Here is a 14,461-nt window from a genome sequence, read left to right on the forward strand (position 1 = left end):
ACTTCGGACCTGAGTGTATAGGTGGGCTCTCCATGATGGAGGACTCAGCGTAGTGGCCTTAGAATTCTTATGTGATGGCTCGGAGTTACAAGATTAGGAATTTCTGGTGAGGCAGAAGCCCAAAGTTTTTTATGAGACTGAGTTGGAAGTCACATAATATCATTTCCATCATCATCTGCAGATCAAAATAGTCATAAACCTGCCCATAATTAAGGGGACAGGCAGTAGCTCCATGATGGAGGACTCAGCGTAGTGGCCTTAGAATTCTTATGTGATGGCTCGGAGTTACAAGATTAGGAATTTCTGGTGAGGCAGAAGCCCAAAGTTTTTTATGAGACTGAGTTGGAAGTCACATAATATCATTTCCATCATCATCTGCAGATCAAAATAGTCATAAACCTGCCCATAATTAAGGGGACAGGCAGTAGAACACAGTTTTAGTTGGAGAAGTGTTGAAGAACATATGGGCATGGCTTAAACATGCCACAGCCTTTGTCCTCTTTCATCATCCTTACTTGGGCAGGGACTAGGACTTTGATCATTACTTTTCAGGACAGTACACTGAGACCAGGCTTTTAACATCTGATTATTGAAGAACTGAAAGGAAATCATATGTTCTGGTGGCCACCAAGGTAACATCTAATGTTACATTGTGCAGAGGAAGAAAGCGATGGAATGTTAGGCCTGCCCTCTTTGTGGCACTTCATAATACTCAGCCTATCTCCAATTCCTCTACAGATTGAGAAATAAGGATATGTTTGGGAAGGCCTCGTGCAGCATTCATCTCAGAAATACAAAGTTTAAATTCTAGCAACTCTCATAGCATCCTGCACTTCTTTGTTTTAGTGGTCCTTGCCCTTGCAATGAAAAGTTCAGTGTGTAACTTTCCCCATAAAATGCCAGGCTCTGATAAACATAGGCTTGTAGCCTCCACATCATACATGATGTCTGCAATACAGCAGATATGTAATAAATGCATTTTATCGGAGAACGTGGTTGAAAGAAGATGCGGGCTACCACCACATTACAGTAAGCTTATAATCAGCTATGAAAAATCTGACCTTTTTTTCTAATTAGGATGACTTTTATATTTATATATTTTGGATATGTAACATAACATTGAAAATCTTAACAGTTCTCCACCGGGTCAGGGCAGATCACTCAGATCACAAAGACATAAGATAAAATGAGCGCACCCAACATTTATTAACAGCTTTGTTTATTACTTAGTTGATTACTTCATTTTTATAATCGCACAATAATTCTTCCTTAAACAACACTGCTATACTTGAAGATGGTCCTATAATATTCCTTCTTCCTTCTACAGTAGTAAAGTAGTCTTCTTCACACTTAGTTTCTCAATAGAACATTTGAATAACAAGAAGTTCAGTTAACTGAAAATAATGAACAGACCAAATGCCCTGGAAAATGACTGCACTCTCAGTGAAAGTCTACAGCTATTACAGTGGTTCAGGTACATTCCAGAGGAAGCAGCAGAGGGCTCAAAGGGACACTGGAGTTGAGGATGTGTTGGTGAATGAGGAGTGATTCCCTTAAGACCTGTTTGGCAGCTTTAACACTTGAGGTTTAATACTGGTTCGGTACCATCACCCTTTCTAACCAGGATATGTCTTCCTCCAGGTAAGCACTGAGAAACTTTGGCAGGGTGTGGTTGAAAGTGTCCTGCTAGCGGGGAAGAAACCTTCTACTTAGACCACCATTCATGCTGGCCTTCTTAACTTGAACATGGTTGCACACATGTAGTAAGGAGAACGCAAGGGACATGGAAGAGGGAGAAAGGGCAGCATGTAGAAGGTAAGGAGAAAGATGAAGGTTACACAAAAAAGCAAAGGAGAAACACAAAAGGAAAGTGGGTAAAAGGAGGGAGAAAGACTTGGGGGAGTCTGGAGCAATGATCAAAGGAAAAAGGAAGATAGTGTGCTAAAGAAAAACAGAATTGGGGCAAGATAGGGGAGACCTTTAGGCCATTCTATGCCCTCTCTCTCTGGTCTGTCAGCTCCCACCTCTCCACTGCTGGGGCAGGAAGGCAATGTCAGCTTCATCATCCTTCTCTCAAAGTCAAGTCATTATTTTATTGATAAATCTCAGCAGAGTTGTCTGAAACAATGGCAAAACAGAAGCAGCAAGGAGATGATGCTCCACATCCTAGCCAATTGGCCTTTCACATCCTCTTCTCTGGCAAGGATAAAAAAACTGGCCCTATGAGGCACTTTAGCTGAGGCCCCTGAACTGATCACTGGTAGGACAGCCAAGTTTTGATATCCTTCACTCAAGATGGAGGGCAATCTCTGGGGCAGGCACATTAGAAAGTACAAAGTCAATCTTTCACTCTCTCTGGAAAGAAGCAGAGAGGGCAGTGAGACCAACCTGTGCTTTCAGCCACATCTTTAGTCTGGGGTTGGTAGGGCCATGTGCTCCAGAGCTGATGGTACCAAGAGTGCCCTTGATCCAAGTCTAAGGGTGAAGCTTGGACCCTCTCCTTCCACTGCACACGGAATAGGGGCATCTATTCTGTGAGTGTAGGGGAAATTGAAGCTGTCTGGCAGGTCCCCTGTGGGGCTCTGACAGCTGTACAGCCCCAGCTGTGCTGAGACCACTCTGGAGGAGCACAGGGTAGTGACAATCCTGTGCCCTGGAGTCCAACAGGCCAAACTCACGCTGTACCTTGGGCGGACTGTACATAAAGGATTGTGGGGAAGTTGAGTAACCTCTCTGCCTCAGGGAACTGTTGTGAGACTTCAATAATACTGTATTTAGACTGCTTGGAGCAGTGCCCGGCACCCAGAAAACACTCAGTCAATGCTGGCTGCCTTTATCCCTATTCAATCAATAAGGCTCAATGACTGCCTTATGGTCCTGCACTTCTTTCCTAACCTTTGCCATGTATTTCCCCAGGAAGAGACCTGGTCAAAGCCAGGGTGGCTGATAGTAAGTTGGGGACAGCTAAGGCCATCATGGAGTAACATGGCCCTGGAAGGCTGTGGCTGTTCCTGGAAGGCCGGACCTCCTGTTAAGTAGGTCACCAGACGATGGGTGGGCAGTGAGTGAAAATGGTGCTCGTATCCTTCACTGTAGGCAGTGGTGCTGTTTCCACGGAGACTCTGCTACTCTCAGCGATTAGACGGGTGATAACAGAGGGATACCAGCCAGAGACTCCCTCCTGCTGATGATCGTTAGAGAAATGACTGGCAAAGTGAGGGATCTAATATGCAAATTTAGCAAATGGGGAGTGGACAGAAGTTTTTTGCATTTGTTTTTCTGAGACCAATGTTAGTTCTTGCTCTCAAAAACACTGACATGAGGTATGGACTTCTGGCTCAGACCAAACATCAACCAAGCCTTATTTATCCAGGGTAAGAGGCACAGGGGCTACAAAATATTCAGGATCTTGGATATAGATCAGTGGTCTGGAGAAGTTGGTCCAAAGGAGGCATATGGGTTATTCAAAACAATAAACGACTTATTTCCTAGAATGTGTATAGTTAACTTAACTAGTTTCCCAAGTAAATTTCTCTGAAGGTAGATTTGACAGGTGACATCTTATTGCCTCTCAAAGATCTTGCTGGTCAGAGAAGAGGGCAGAGAAGTGCTGGAGGGGGATTTACTTCTAGTCCTGCCTTTAAAAGGGGAGGACCCCAAATCCCGGGAGGCCCACTGGGCCTGTAACAGAAGCCAGGTTCACCTTCCAGGTGTGGAGATAGCAAGAGGAAGGCCTGGCAGAAAACTATGAGGCCAAGTGAGGACCCCACACCCCAGTTTTCTCGGTGTCTTTCCCCAGAGCAGGGCTTCGAATCCTGGAGTGAGACGTCTCCTAAGGAATGCCTGAAGGTGGAACAGGAGGAAGGTCTACCTTTCTGGTTTCACCTGTCCCCAGATGCAGAGGACCTAGGAATGCTCTGAGCACAGGTGCCTCAAGTTGGTAGACCCTTCATGGGAAGCACAGCAGACTCATTTTGAGCATTTTGATGGCCATCGTGGGGAAAAAGTGAGTGAAACAAATTAACACCAAAACAAATCCCAAAGTAATCCTCTAAGGAAAAATGGCGCTGCATGAAGCTGCTGGCTGGCAGGTAATTCTGATCATGCAGATGGAGAACATCACACTGAAGAAGTTCTGCAGGGAGCAGGAATCACTCTCCCTGGTTTAGATGTTGCCATGGAGCTTTTGAGGTTCCATTAAAAAATGTTAAAAATCAACAAACCAATTCCTGTCTCCTGCTTTACTGAGGCGGCCACATTCTGGCCTCGTGGTGCTAGATGTCTTTGCTGTCACCATAGTCGTTGTAGGGGATGCTCAGGGTCTGCTCCTCACATGTCTTCCTGAGGTCCCGGCTGAGCTCTGACCAGTCCAGCCCGTAGGGCTTGATCTCACTATAGCGACAGCCCAGGTACTTGAGGGCACTGCGCCGCAAGCTTATCTTGGGTTCCTGGAGGAGTCCATTGCACCAACTGCTGAGATCCCCCAGCTGGGAAAGGATGAGGCCAGCTTTCCTGTGGACCATGCATGGAGGATACTTACGTTAGAAAGAAGGGGAAGCCATAAAGGACAAATAACCACTGTTAGAGTGAGACTTAAAACTTCAAAAGGGCAGAGCCTCATCTGTTTGGCTGATTGCTCTGATTAGAAGAACAGATTCTTCATAAAAATCTGTCCAGCAAATAAATGAATGAATGAGTGGGATGTTTGTGCAAAGTAGGACAGGTACTCACAAGACATAGAGATAAAACACAGTAGAGAAAAATAAAGATAAAAAAGTCAATGTTTTAGTGAGAATATATCGTGTTTATAGTCATAGAATCAACAGTCATGAAAGACATATCAAATCCATTTTTTCTATATCCATTAACACTTCCCCTTTCAAGGCTACATCTGAGTTGATAAAAGCATTCAATACATTACGCTGAAGAGGGTAGCAGATGCGACCAGTTAGCCCTGTGTGAGCGAGGACAACAGTACCTTCAGTTTCCACGGACACAGGGACGGTCTCTGGGTGGAGCAGACTCTCCAAGGCATACATCAGTTCATCCGGACGAGCTCATGCTTCACCCCTTTATCTTTCTGGGAAAGTTAAGAGGCCATCGCCATGGCCACTAAAGCCCCACTCAAAAGAAGGGGAAGATAAGCAGATGAGAGAATGCCCGGGCCACTGCATGTCTGGGTGAGGGCAAGTTGCCCCGAGTTCACCCACACTGGAAAGAGTAAGTCTTCTGGGCCAGGAGCCCAGACTATGGGAGGCTCTGGCATGTAGTCTGCATACTCCTCCTTCCTGGCACCTGCTTATGGTACCAGACACCAGAGCTACCTGACATCTAGTGCTCAGGCCTCACTCGCTTTGACTCTGAGCATTTAGGACAAGCAAAGAACTTCCTCATTCTGTTTTTTTTTTTTTTTTTTTTTTTTTTTTTTTTTTTTTAAAATTTTAAAATAATGTGATATGATTTACTTGATAGAGATATGCTTTTCCAAAATCATATTGAATCCAAAAATTTACTTTATACAATCTACCATAATAGAATTTTAACTGAATATTTTATGTGCATATGTTAATGAAATACACTTTCTGCATAGAAAAAATTATATAAGTGCTGGGAAACTCATAAGTGGATAAATGTTCTTTAACACTATGAAGGAAGATTTTCTTATTTGAACAAGGTCACTGGAGGCTGAAAGTTTCTGTCCTGTACGCTTAAAGAATAACACTCCTCAGTATTTTTTAGCCTCCTCCCTCTCTCCCCTTCCCTTCCTTTTCTTTTCGTTTTTGTACTGCGCATCAAACCCAGAGCCTTGTGCCTGCTAAGAAAGCGATCCACCGCTGAGCCACACTCCCAGCTCTTGCACAAGTGTTTTAAATTTTGAGACAGGGCTTTGTTAAGTTGCCCAGGCTGGCCTCGCACTTGTTATTCTCCTTCCTTGCTCTCCCAAGTAACTGAGATCACAGGAGTGTGCCATTGTGCCCCACCTCTTGTCTAGTTTGATCAACAATTCCTTCCAGAAAACTGGAAGTGTTCTACACCCCATTTAGAATGAGCTTTCAAAGAACAACTACATTCATTTCATTCCTCCTCTCTATCCTGGCGGGAAATGCCACCCAGCAGTGACCTCACTGCATTCCTTGGAGTGAGATGATGTTGGAGGAAAGGTGTTCAGCAGCAAAGCCCAGGGGCCAAGAGTGGTGTGAAGTTATTGGGAGGAAAGTCATGTTTTTTTTCTGTTGTCAGCAGTGGGTCGGAGGGAATCAAGCAAACACTTTGCCTGCTGACTAAATAGCATCATAGTCAGATGATCTGTACTTTCCCTATCTGTTTCTGCAGTTGGGCCAAGCAGGTTTTCCAAAAGTCATGATCAACAAGCACGGTGTTGGCACTTCCTCTCAGTCCGGCCTACTGTATGGCATTCACTGCTGTCAAATTTTTAAGAGGTGGAGGAAGGGAGAGTGAAGGAAGAGTGAGGGTAGCATGGGCATCATCTTCAAGAAATGGATACAAAAACACATCCTGACCACCCACTCCAGAGAATGAATTTAAGTAGCTCAGGGAGTCTTTGTTGCTGCTTTCATTGCTTACTTTTGTTTTTAAAATCATAATTCTTTTGGGTCTGATCTTGACCATCTCAGAGCCTGGGGCCTTCTTACTTAGTAACAGTGCAAGCAATGTTATTCTCAAATTATTTGCGGCCTCAATTCAGTCTGGAGGCCGTCACAAGTTTTAATGGAAGGGATCTAACTGAAGTGAGGGAACGCTTTCCACTTGCTCACAAGCAGAAGTATGTAGGTACCCACAGTCCCATTTTTATTCATGCTCACAACTAACCCCAAAGTGGGTTGCTGTAGCTGAAGGCATAAGACTCTTTTCCTGTGGTTCTCCCCGAGATCCATGAGAGTGAAAAGTTAAACTTTACTTTCCATGGGCGAATGAAACTGCACAATGTTTTCTAATACATATCTGTGAAAGCCCAGTATTACACATGAAAGAGCCCCCTAGGAAGAGAGACTACAGTCAGCAGCAGGATTTACTTTATGGGGAGATCCACATGTCTTCCCCTGTTGCTCACTTTCTTCATTAACCAATTTTCTTTCTAAGCCTTGAGTCACAAAAGAGAAATTTTAAAAGTACTCCAAATGCCCTTAGAAATCAAGATGAAAATGCAATGTTAGTGCTATTCAAATTGTGGCATTTATGTGCCCTAACAAAGAACTGTGTATGCATGCTCAATAAATGTCAGAAGAAAAGAGAAAAATGAAAGAGGAAAGAGGGAAACAGGGATCAGAGAAAAGAAGGGAGCAGGGAGAAAGGAGAGAGGTGGAGAGGGGCGTGGTACTGGGCATGAGCAATAATAAGGTCAAAAGCAGAGATAAGGAATGGAGTACAGAGAATATTTCTTCATGTGTCTACTTCCTAACCCAGGGTTTGCTTTTTACCAAACCTAAGAGAGAAGGAAATTAAATATCCCTTGCATATTTCTTGTTGGTCCACAGCAGTGGTTTTGTTTGCCCAAGGACTGTTCTGCTTTATAAACATTAGGAGTCAATTTATAGACTGTAGAAAGATCGTGACTGCCCTTATGCATAAAATCAGTTTGTTTTAGGAAGACCACCCTAAATTTCCTCTTTTCTGTAAAAGAAAGGAAATAGAGGGAAAATGGCCTAAACAATGGTCTTCTAGGAAAGTTCAAAATGACATGGGATAATGGGCTCATTAAGACTGAGTCTCCAAGTGAGATGCATGGCATGACTTTGGGAAGATTTAGCTCAGCCCTGTTGGCAGGAAGGCAAGAATATTGTTAAGCAGTCAGAGGATTCTATGATTTTTCCCACTTTCTCTTAAATTCTCTTTTTTCACTTTCTCCTTTTCCTCTCCTTCTCTCCCCCTTTTTTATTTCTTGCCTTTTTCTCCCCTCTCTTCTTATTCTTCTCAGTTTTTGCTTCATTTTTCTTTTCCTTTATGAGTTCCTAAATAATTTAGAACACCTAGGTGCCAACTTCCCATATGCCTTTTTATCATGTTTATCTGAAATTCTAGTATTCCCCGAGGAGTCTGTTTTCTAGAGGTAGTAATACACAGTCAGGATGTATAGAGCAAAGGAAAGGCAGTGACACTCCTTAAGTTTGGAGATCTCTATCTGGGCTGTGCAACCAGAAACCAGTAGGCATCTGGTGTTAGTGGTCGCAGCCTGGGGCCAGGGAAAGCTGGTAAACATTACACCAACTCAGGCCAGCACAGATGTCAGAGAGACCTCAGCTACTCTCATGCTGCCTTTCAATAGAACATGGAATGTGATGGGTTTGTATAATGCAAATACCATACACAATGTTCACACACAATAAATATTTTGGGATATAACCTCTTTCATAAAATTCCTAATTTCCTTTCACAGCCCTGAGTTTTTAGGGTTTGGAATTCTGTCTACATGAGAAAAGGGGAGGGCTTAAAGCAGATTAGGAGCAAAGGTATTTTCAGAGTTTTGGAAATATATTCATGGCTTGACTGCTTACAGAGAGCTTATCCAAAACTAAGTTAAGTTTATCAACTCAATAAAAAGAAAAAGAATAAGCTAAGTTATCAAAACTAAGCTATCTAAAAGCAGAGGACTTATTTCTCTAGGGACCCAAGCCCACTCAAGAAATCTGTGCAACTTCGCGGAAGCTGTAATACGTGTAAGAGTTAAGAGTCTTTAAAAGAGCCAACTTAGTTACCTGGGGCCTAGTTCATCTTCACACCTCCAGGTGAATTCTCCAAAGCTCTCGTAGTGCTGGTTATAGTGGTAAACGACTCGATGTAAGGTGGGAGAACCCAGATCCAGGAGGGTGTTGTAGGCAGTCTGTTGTTCCTTCCCACTGGTATAGCCATTGAAAAGATTGTAGATCTTGTCTGCTATCTCTGAAGAGGGAAGAAAGGGCAAGTGTAACCACGCATTGCTCATCGATGCTTTTGAAAACTGCAGCACTAGGTGATTTCAACATTGTGAAAACATTATAGAGTGTATGTGGTGGTTAGGATGTAGTTTCAGCTTCCCTGGGTTTGGAAGCACCTTGGGGAATGGAGGAGCAATCCCCACCTTCTAGGTATATCCACATGGGTCATAGAGGTGTGGCCTTGCGGGGTCTGTCTGGTCCCTTGTCCCTTCCTCTCTGGAACTCTTCTGCTCTGCTGCCTGGCCGCCATGAACTAAGCAGCTTTGCTCCACCACAACCTTTTTTATGTTTCTGCCTTCAAGCCAGCTGTCCACAGATTGAAAGAGTGATACAAACAACTAAACCTCACCTCCTTTAAGTTGTGAGTATTGGGTACTGTGTCCAGAAATGGGAAAGCTGACTAATACAGTGTATTTATGCTACTTACACAAACCTAGATGGTGCAACCTACCGCATAACAAGGATGTGTATTTCCTCCGAGGGCCATGAAATCTCTGCGATTTCACAGACAACACAAGACTAAATGAGGCGCAAGCAAAATGATGTCATCGAGAGCCATGGTCAGTATAAGATATGTGAAGCTGCTGCTGACATAGTACAACATGCTGTCTTACAGTAAACTGTTTATAAATAGGAGTGCTCTCTAAAATAATGCTAAAAGAATACAATAGAAAATACACAAACCAATAACATAACCACTTGTTATCACGATCAAGCATTGTATACTGTTCATCACTGCAGGTCCTACATTTTTATTTGACAGGGAGTGAGGTAGGTCTGTTTATACCAGCCTCACCACAAGCATGAAAATGCAGACTGCTGTGACATTACAACACCTACAGTATCACTATAAACAGGAATGTTTCAGTTGCACTATAATTTATGGTCCACTGCCATGGTTAAGAAAATGTTGTTGCATGTATTATGTGATTATGCCCAAGATTTTACATATTTAATGCGCGCACACACACCACATGTCCAAGTGCACCTTTATGCGGCTGTATGAGGTTTGATTGGAAATAATGAATGTTTAAATTTTTTAAAAAGTATTAACAGTAAAAGACATTGTCATTAATTCCCATCAAAATATGCCCCCTCGATTCAGACACATTTATCCAATTATTCTCACCACTTTCTGAAGCAGTTCTGGAAGTCCTCTTTCATGAGCGTCTTTACAAAGTATGAATAAAAAAACCAATAGCACGCAGCAGGGAGGGGGAAGAAATGAGAACCAAAACCTGCCATGTAAAGGCACAAGATCCCGATGATGAATGTAACTGTACTGTGTACCTAAAAAGTACCAATAAACTCAGTGAGGAAAAAAAACAATAGCAATATGTCTCTTATTGTAATAAATTTTTAATTAAAAAATTCACCATACTTTTCAATCGTGTCATGTATATGTGTGGATGTTATTTCTTTAAAAATATGGAGCCCAGGGGCCGGGGATTTGACTCAGTGGTTCCCCCACCTGCCTCGCAAGCGCAAGGGTACGAATTCAGTACCCCCAAAAAAGAAAAAAAATATGGAGCCCCAAACCTGGAGAAAATGATTTGTATAATTCACTTTCCTTCTTTCTTACTAGGCTTCATGTTTTTTCCTGTGTAAAATAGAAGTCTTTGACTAAGATAGCTCTAAGGTCAGTTTCAGTTACAATAGTTTAAAAATATATAACTCAATGAGAAAGTTCATATATTCATACTTGACTGGCAAGTGCAACCCCAGGGAGGCAGGAGTGAAGATAAAAGGAAATTAGATAGGAAGTCAGAGAGAGAGGAAATAAATATAAGAGTGCATTCAGGAGCTGGCCTCACTGCCCTTATAAGCTATCGGCCCCATTTTGCATGAGAGGATTATGAAGCTACTGGACCCCTTCGGGTCCATCCAGAGTGAGAAAGAAAGACTTTATCTCTGAATCTCATAAAAGGTTGGGAGAAGTTTGACCTCCCGAGGCATTAACACCCCCAAAGGTCTTGGTTGCATATGCCTGGGTAGCAAGTAGTCCTGCAAAATCAACAGAGATGCCCAGCCAGCAGGTGGCAGGCAGTAGAAGCAGGGTTAAAGGGAGGCGCTGTCAGTCAGGCTTGTGGGCAAGTGAAACAACAGGAGACCCAGAGACGATGGAAGTGAGGACCACCTCGGCAGGATGCAATGGCAGGCGCAGAGGTCCATCGGGAAGCAGAACCTGGTCTGTAACATTCTGCATCTCCAAATGACTCGTCTTTCTCTTTATGTCTGATATTTCTGTCTCAAAGGCTTATATTGCAAAGACTAAACTTGGTGAGGGTGCAGAACGGCAATAAGTTTGCGTAACTTCACAGTATGCTGCTCCAAGCACTCTGTCATCAACCATTTTCTCATTCAAACTGTCAGAAAGGAGATGTGCTCGTGTGTTCGTCCTAAACAGCTTTGTCTTGGAACTGGTATAAATCCTGGGGATGAAAAGACTAAGGCCACAGGTATCAAAACCAGCACTCTGCCCACTTGACTCTCTGTTAATTTAAAGGCCTAGCAACCTAATTCACTGCCACAATTCCAAGTGAGTTTAGGGTTGCTGGTAATGACAGACTCACCCAGGAGTTCCCTGGGTTGAGATGAATGAAATCTCTATTCATAACCTTGTCTACACAGTGCAACAAAGTAAAATCTATGGCACCTCCAGTTATTTATTAAAAGGCCAATAACTTCCAAGAACTTTACATATGTGAATTCGAATCCTTACACCGCCACTGCATATGGATATATGTGCCTCTGTTGTATAAGTGAGGAGATTCAGAAAGAGGCCAGGTTACCTGCCGAGCTCATACAGCTAATGTAGGCTGGAGTCAAGGTTCCCCACTATATCTATATGCCATTGTTATTTTGTACCAGTGCTCAGTAGATGGTGGTGTGTAACCCAATTTAAGGTAGAGGTGGCAGAGACTTGGGGGTGGAAAAGCTGGGTTAACTTCCTCTAGTAGAGGGCATTGCTCTGATTAGATGATAAGTGTCCAGGAAGTGAGAGTCCTAGCAAGAGTGCAAGGGATCTGTCATTTCTGGAGTTGAGATAGAAGGAACCAGAGGGACTATCCTAAGAGCTCTGCTGTATTTGATGGGAGACTGGGATTGTTTGCTAATACAAGAATCACCAAGGGAAGACAAATGTTGATCAGACTACAGCACAGATGGGAAGTTTTGGCTACCTTCACTATCCCTGCACTGAAGGCAATGTTCATTTCTTGCCATGGGAAACAATAGTCCTGATTGTGGCAGTCTCCACTGAGGAACAGCACAGGCAAAGAAGGTGACTCCCAGCCTGATTACCATCGCATAGCATGGCAGCCACTTCCAGCCAGAGAAAGCTGATGGACACTTCCTGTCATTTGCATCACCTGGGTTAGAACCATGCTCCACCACAAATCTCGGAAAAACCAAGATAATCTAACTCCAGGATGTGCTTCAGAGCCGATACTAGTAAATAGGATGCTATTTTCAGAAAGATCTATGCCCCAGCTTCCACAGAACAATTATTTCGGGCTCCTCCGATCCCCAGTGATGGAACTGAGACTTTATTCCATTAGGCTTCACAACATTTCAAAAATTCACTAACTGAAAGAATTAAAAGGAATATAGATTATTTTAAATACTCTTTTACCCAGCCTCACAGAAGTCTTGAGATATGCAAGACTGAGAGCTGTCTTACTTCCCCTCTTTCATAAACATGATGATCAGAAGCAGGTGAAATGATGGCAAGGAGTCTGTCTACACAGTCTCATCACAAAAAGGACGCTGCGTTATGAGAAGGATGCTAAGTTCTCAAAGGCAGTAGAATAAACTAAAGCTGGGACTTTGGTGCTCAGACTCAAGGGTCTAGTTAGGAGCAGGTACCATAGCATCAAGTGGAGTTAGGTGGGGTGAGCAATGGGAGAGCTGGCGTGGGTTTAAACCACTAGCTGTGTGGTCTAGGAGGTTACTCAGCCTCCCTGGGTCTTGGTTTCCTTTTCTGTTCAATGATAATTAATTATACATGTCTCCGACAATGCTGTGAGAATGAAAAGGCTGCTCCACATGAAACAATTGCTGGCCAAAGTAAGCTTACATTTATTCATTCATACAATAAACTTTCACTGAATGCTTATCAATGCCTGACATTTTTCTAGGTGGTTTCTAGGCCACAGTGATGAGGGAATCTGTTAGAAATCTTCACTGTGTAGTTCCACTAGTAACAGGAGACATTCAAGTAAGCAACAAGCCTAAGAAATGAATAAAATATAACGTGTTAAAAGTGGGGAAAAGGAACCAGAAGAAAGGAGATTGGTAATGCCAAATGGGCAGAGCCCAAATTTGAAACGTGCCACAGCAAATCTGGAAAAAAGGTGGATGTTGGAGCCAAAGTGGGGAGGAAGGGAGGAGCACGGGTTGCTGTGTTATATCAAGAGGAGCAGGTGGTGAGAACAATCACCGTGTGAAGGCTCCAGGGCTACAGTGGGCAGCACATCTGCAAAGAGCAAACAGGCCAGGGACAGGCAAGGAACAGGCAGACTCAGTACATGCTAGTTTTGTATTACAGTCAGTTCTTTACCAAAACATGCTTTCCCCAGTGCCGAGAGAGAGAGAGAGAGAGAGAGAGAGAGAGAGAGAGAGAGAGAGAGGGACTGAAGCACAGCAGTCTGGGAAATCTATAGTCTGATTTAAATGAGATGGGTCACACCAGGGGCAGAACTGAACTTCTTGTACTCCCAGTGCATAAGCATAAGGGTTCCATAGTTGCCTTTTTGTATGAAATAGGAATCCTAGGTGTATCTTATGCTCCCATGGATGGTTTCCTTAGCACCATGACAAAGGTTCCAGAATAGAGGTCCAATTCCTCGCTTGCATTATCTTCAAGAGATACCTGCAACTCCAGTCCACCACATGAGGAAGAAACTAGAAATACAATTCCAGATGAATGCTCAAGGGGAGTCAATCTCAACAGGCTTTCTCTGTTCGCCTTTCTTAGCACTTCTATATTGAAAGGTCTCTTTCTCTCACTCCATCCGACTTCCTTCCTCTTCACTTTCTCTTCCCAAGCTGCAAAGTGCATCCTCCACACCCACGATTCTCACACTTGTGCTTATCAGAGGCAGCAGGAGGGCTGACTGCTACCCAGATCACTGGTTCCCCTGGAGTTTTGGGATCAGCTGCTTTCAGATTTTGGAGCCCAAGAATTTAGATTTCTTTTTTTTTTTTTTTATTGAGTTTATTGGTACATTTAGGGATACAGTACAGTTACATTCATTGTTGGGATCATGTACCTTTACATGGCAAGTCTTGATTCTCATTTTTTCCCCTTACCTCTGCCCTCCCTTCACCCCCTCCTCCCCTCCCCATCTACAAACACTTTATTTTCATCTTTTCATTCTCTCACATTTTTTTCTTTTCCCTTTTTGTTCTTCCCCTACGTATCACACCTTCCCTACACCTTTAGCTCCTTTCCTCCCATTTCTAAATGTCAGTAATCTTATTAGAATCTTATGCATTGTTGCAGAATATTCACACCAGGGAAACTA

General features: G+C 43.3%; 1 protein-coding gene across 3 annotated transcripts in view; it reads right to left on the reverse strand.

The window, feature by feature from the left end:
* The window catches only part of Astn1 (astrotactin 1), a 325,481-nt gene that overhangs the window by 16,004 nt on the left and 295,016 nt on the right, over positions 1-14,461 (reverse strand). For 2 of the 3 annotated variants that reach the window (XM_019208353.1, XM_010630211.1), the window contains exons 22-23: positions 8,715-8,898; positions 2,534-4,512 (exon numbers count right to left, since the gene is read on the reverse strand). In XM_019208353.1, coding sequence (XP_019063898.1) covers positions 4,275-4,512; positions 8,715-8,898 — 422 coding nt within the window. In that variant the 3' untranslated portion in view covers positions 2,534-4,274. Of the gene's footprint in view, positions 1-2,533; positions 4,513-8,714; positions 8,899-14,461 lie in introns of those variants that run through there. The other variant, XM_033762107.1, reaches the window with a different exon arrangement.

The sequence above is a fragment of the Fukomys damarensis genome, unplaced genomic scaffold (genome assembly GCF_012274545.1).
Source record: "Fukomys damarensis isolate Sample0158 unplaced genomic scaffold, DMR_v1.0_HiC HiC_scaffold_11, whole genome shotgun sequence".
Taxonomy (NCBI): Eukaryota; Metazoa; Chordata; class Mammalia; order Rodentia; family Bathyergidae; genus Fukomys; species Fukomys damarensis.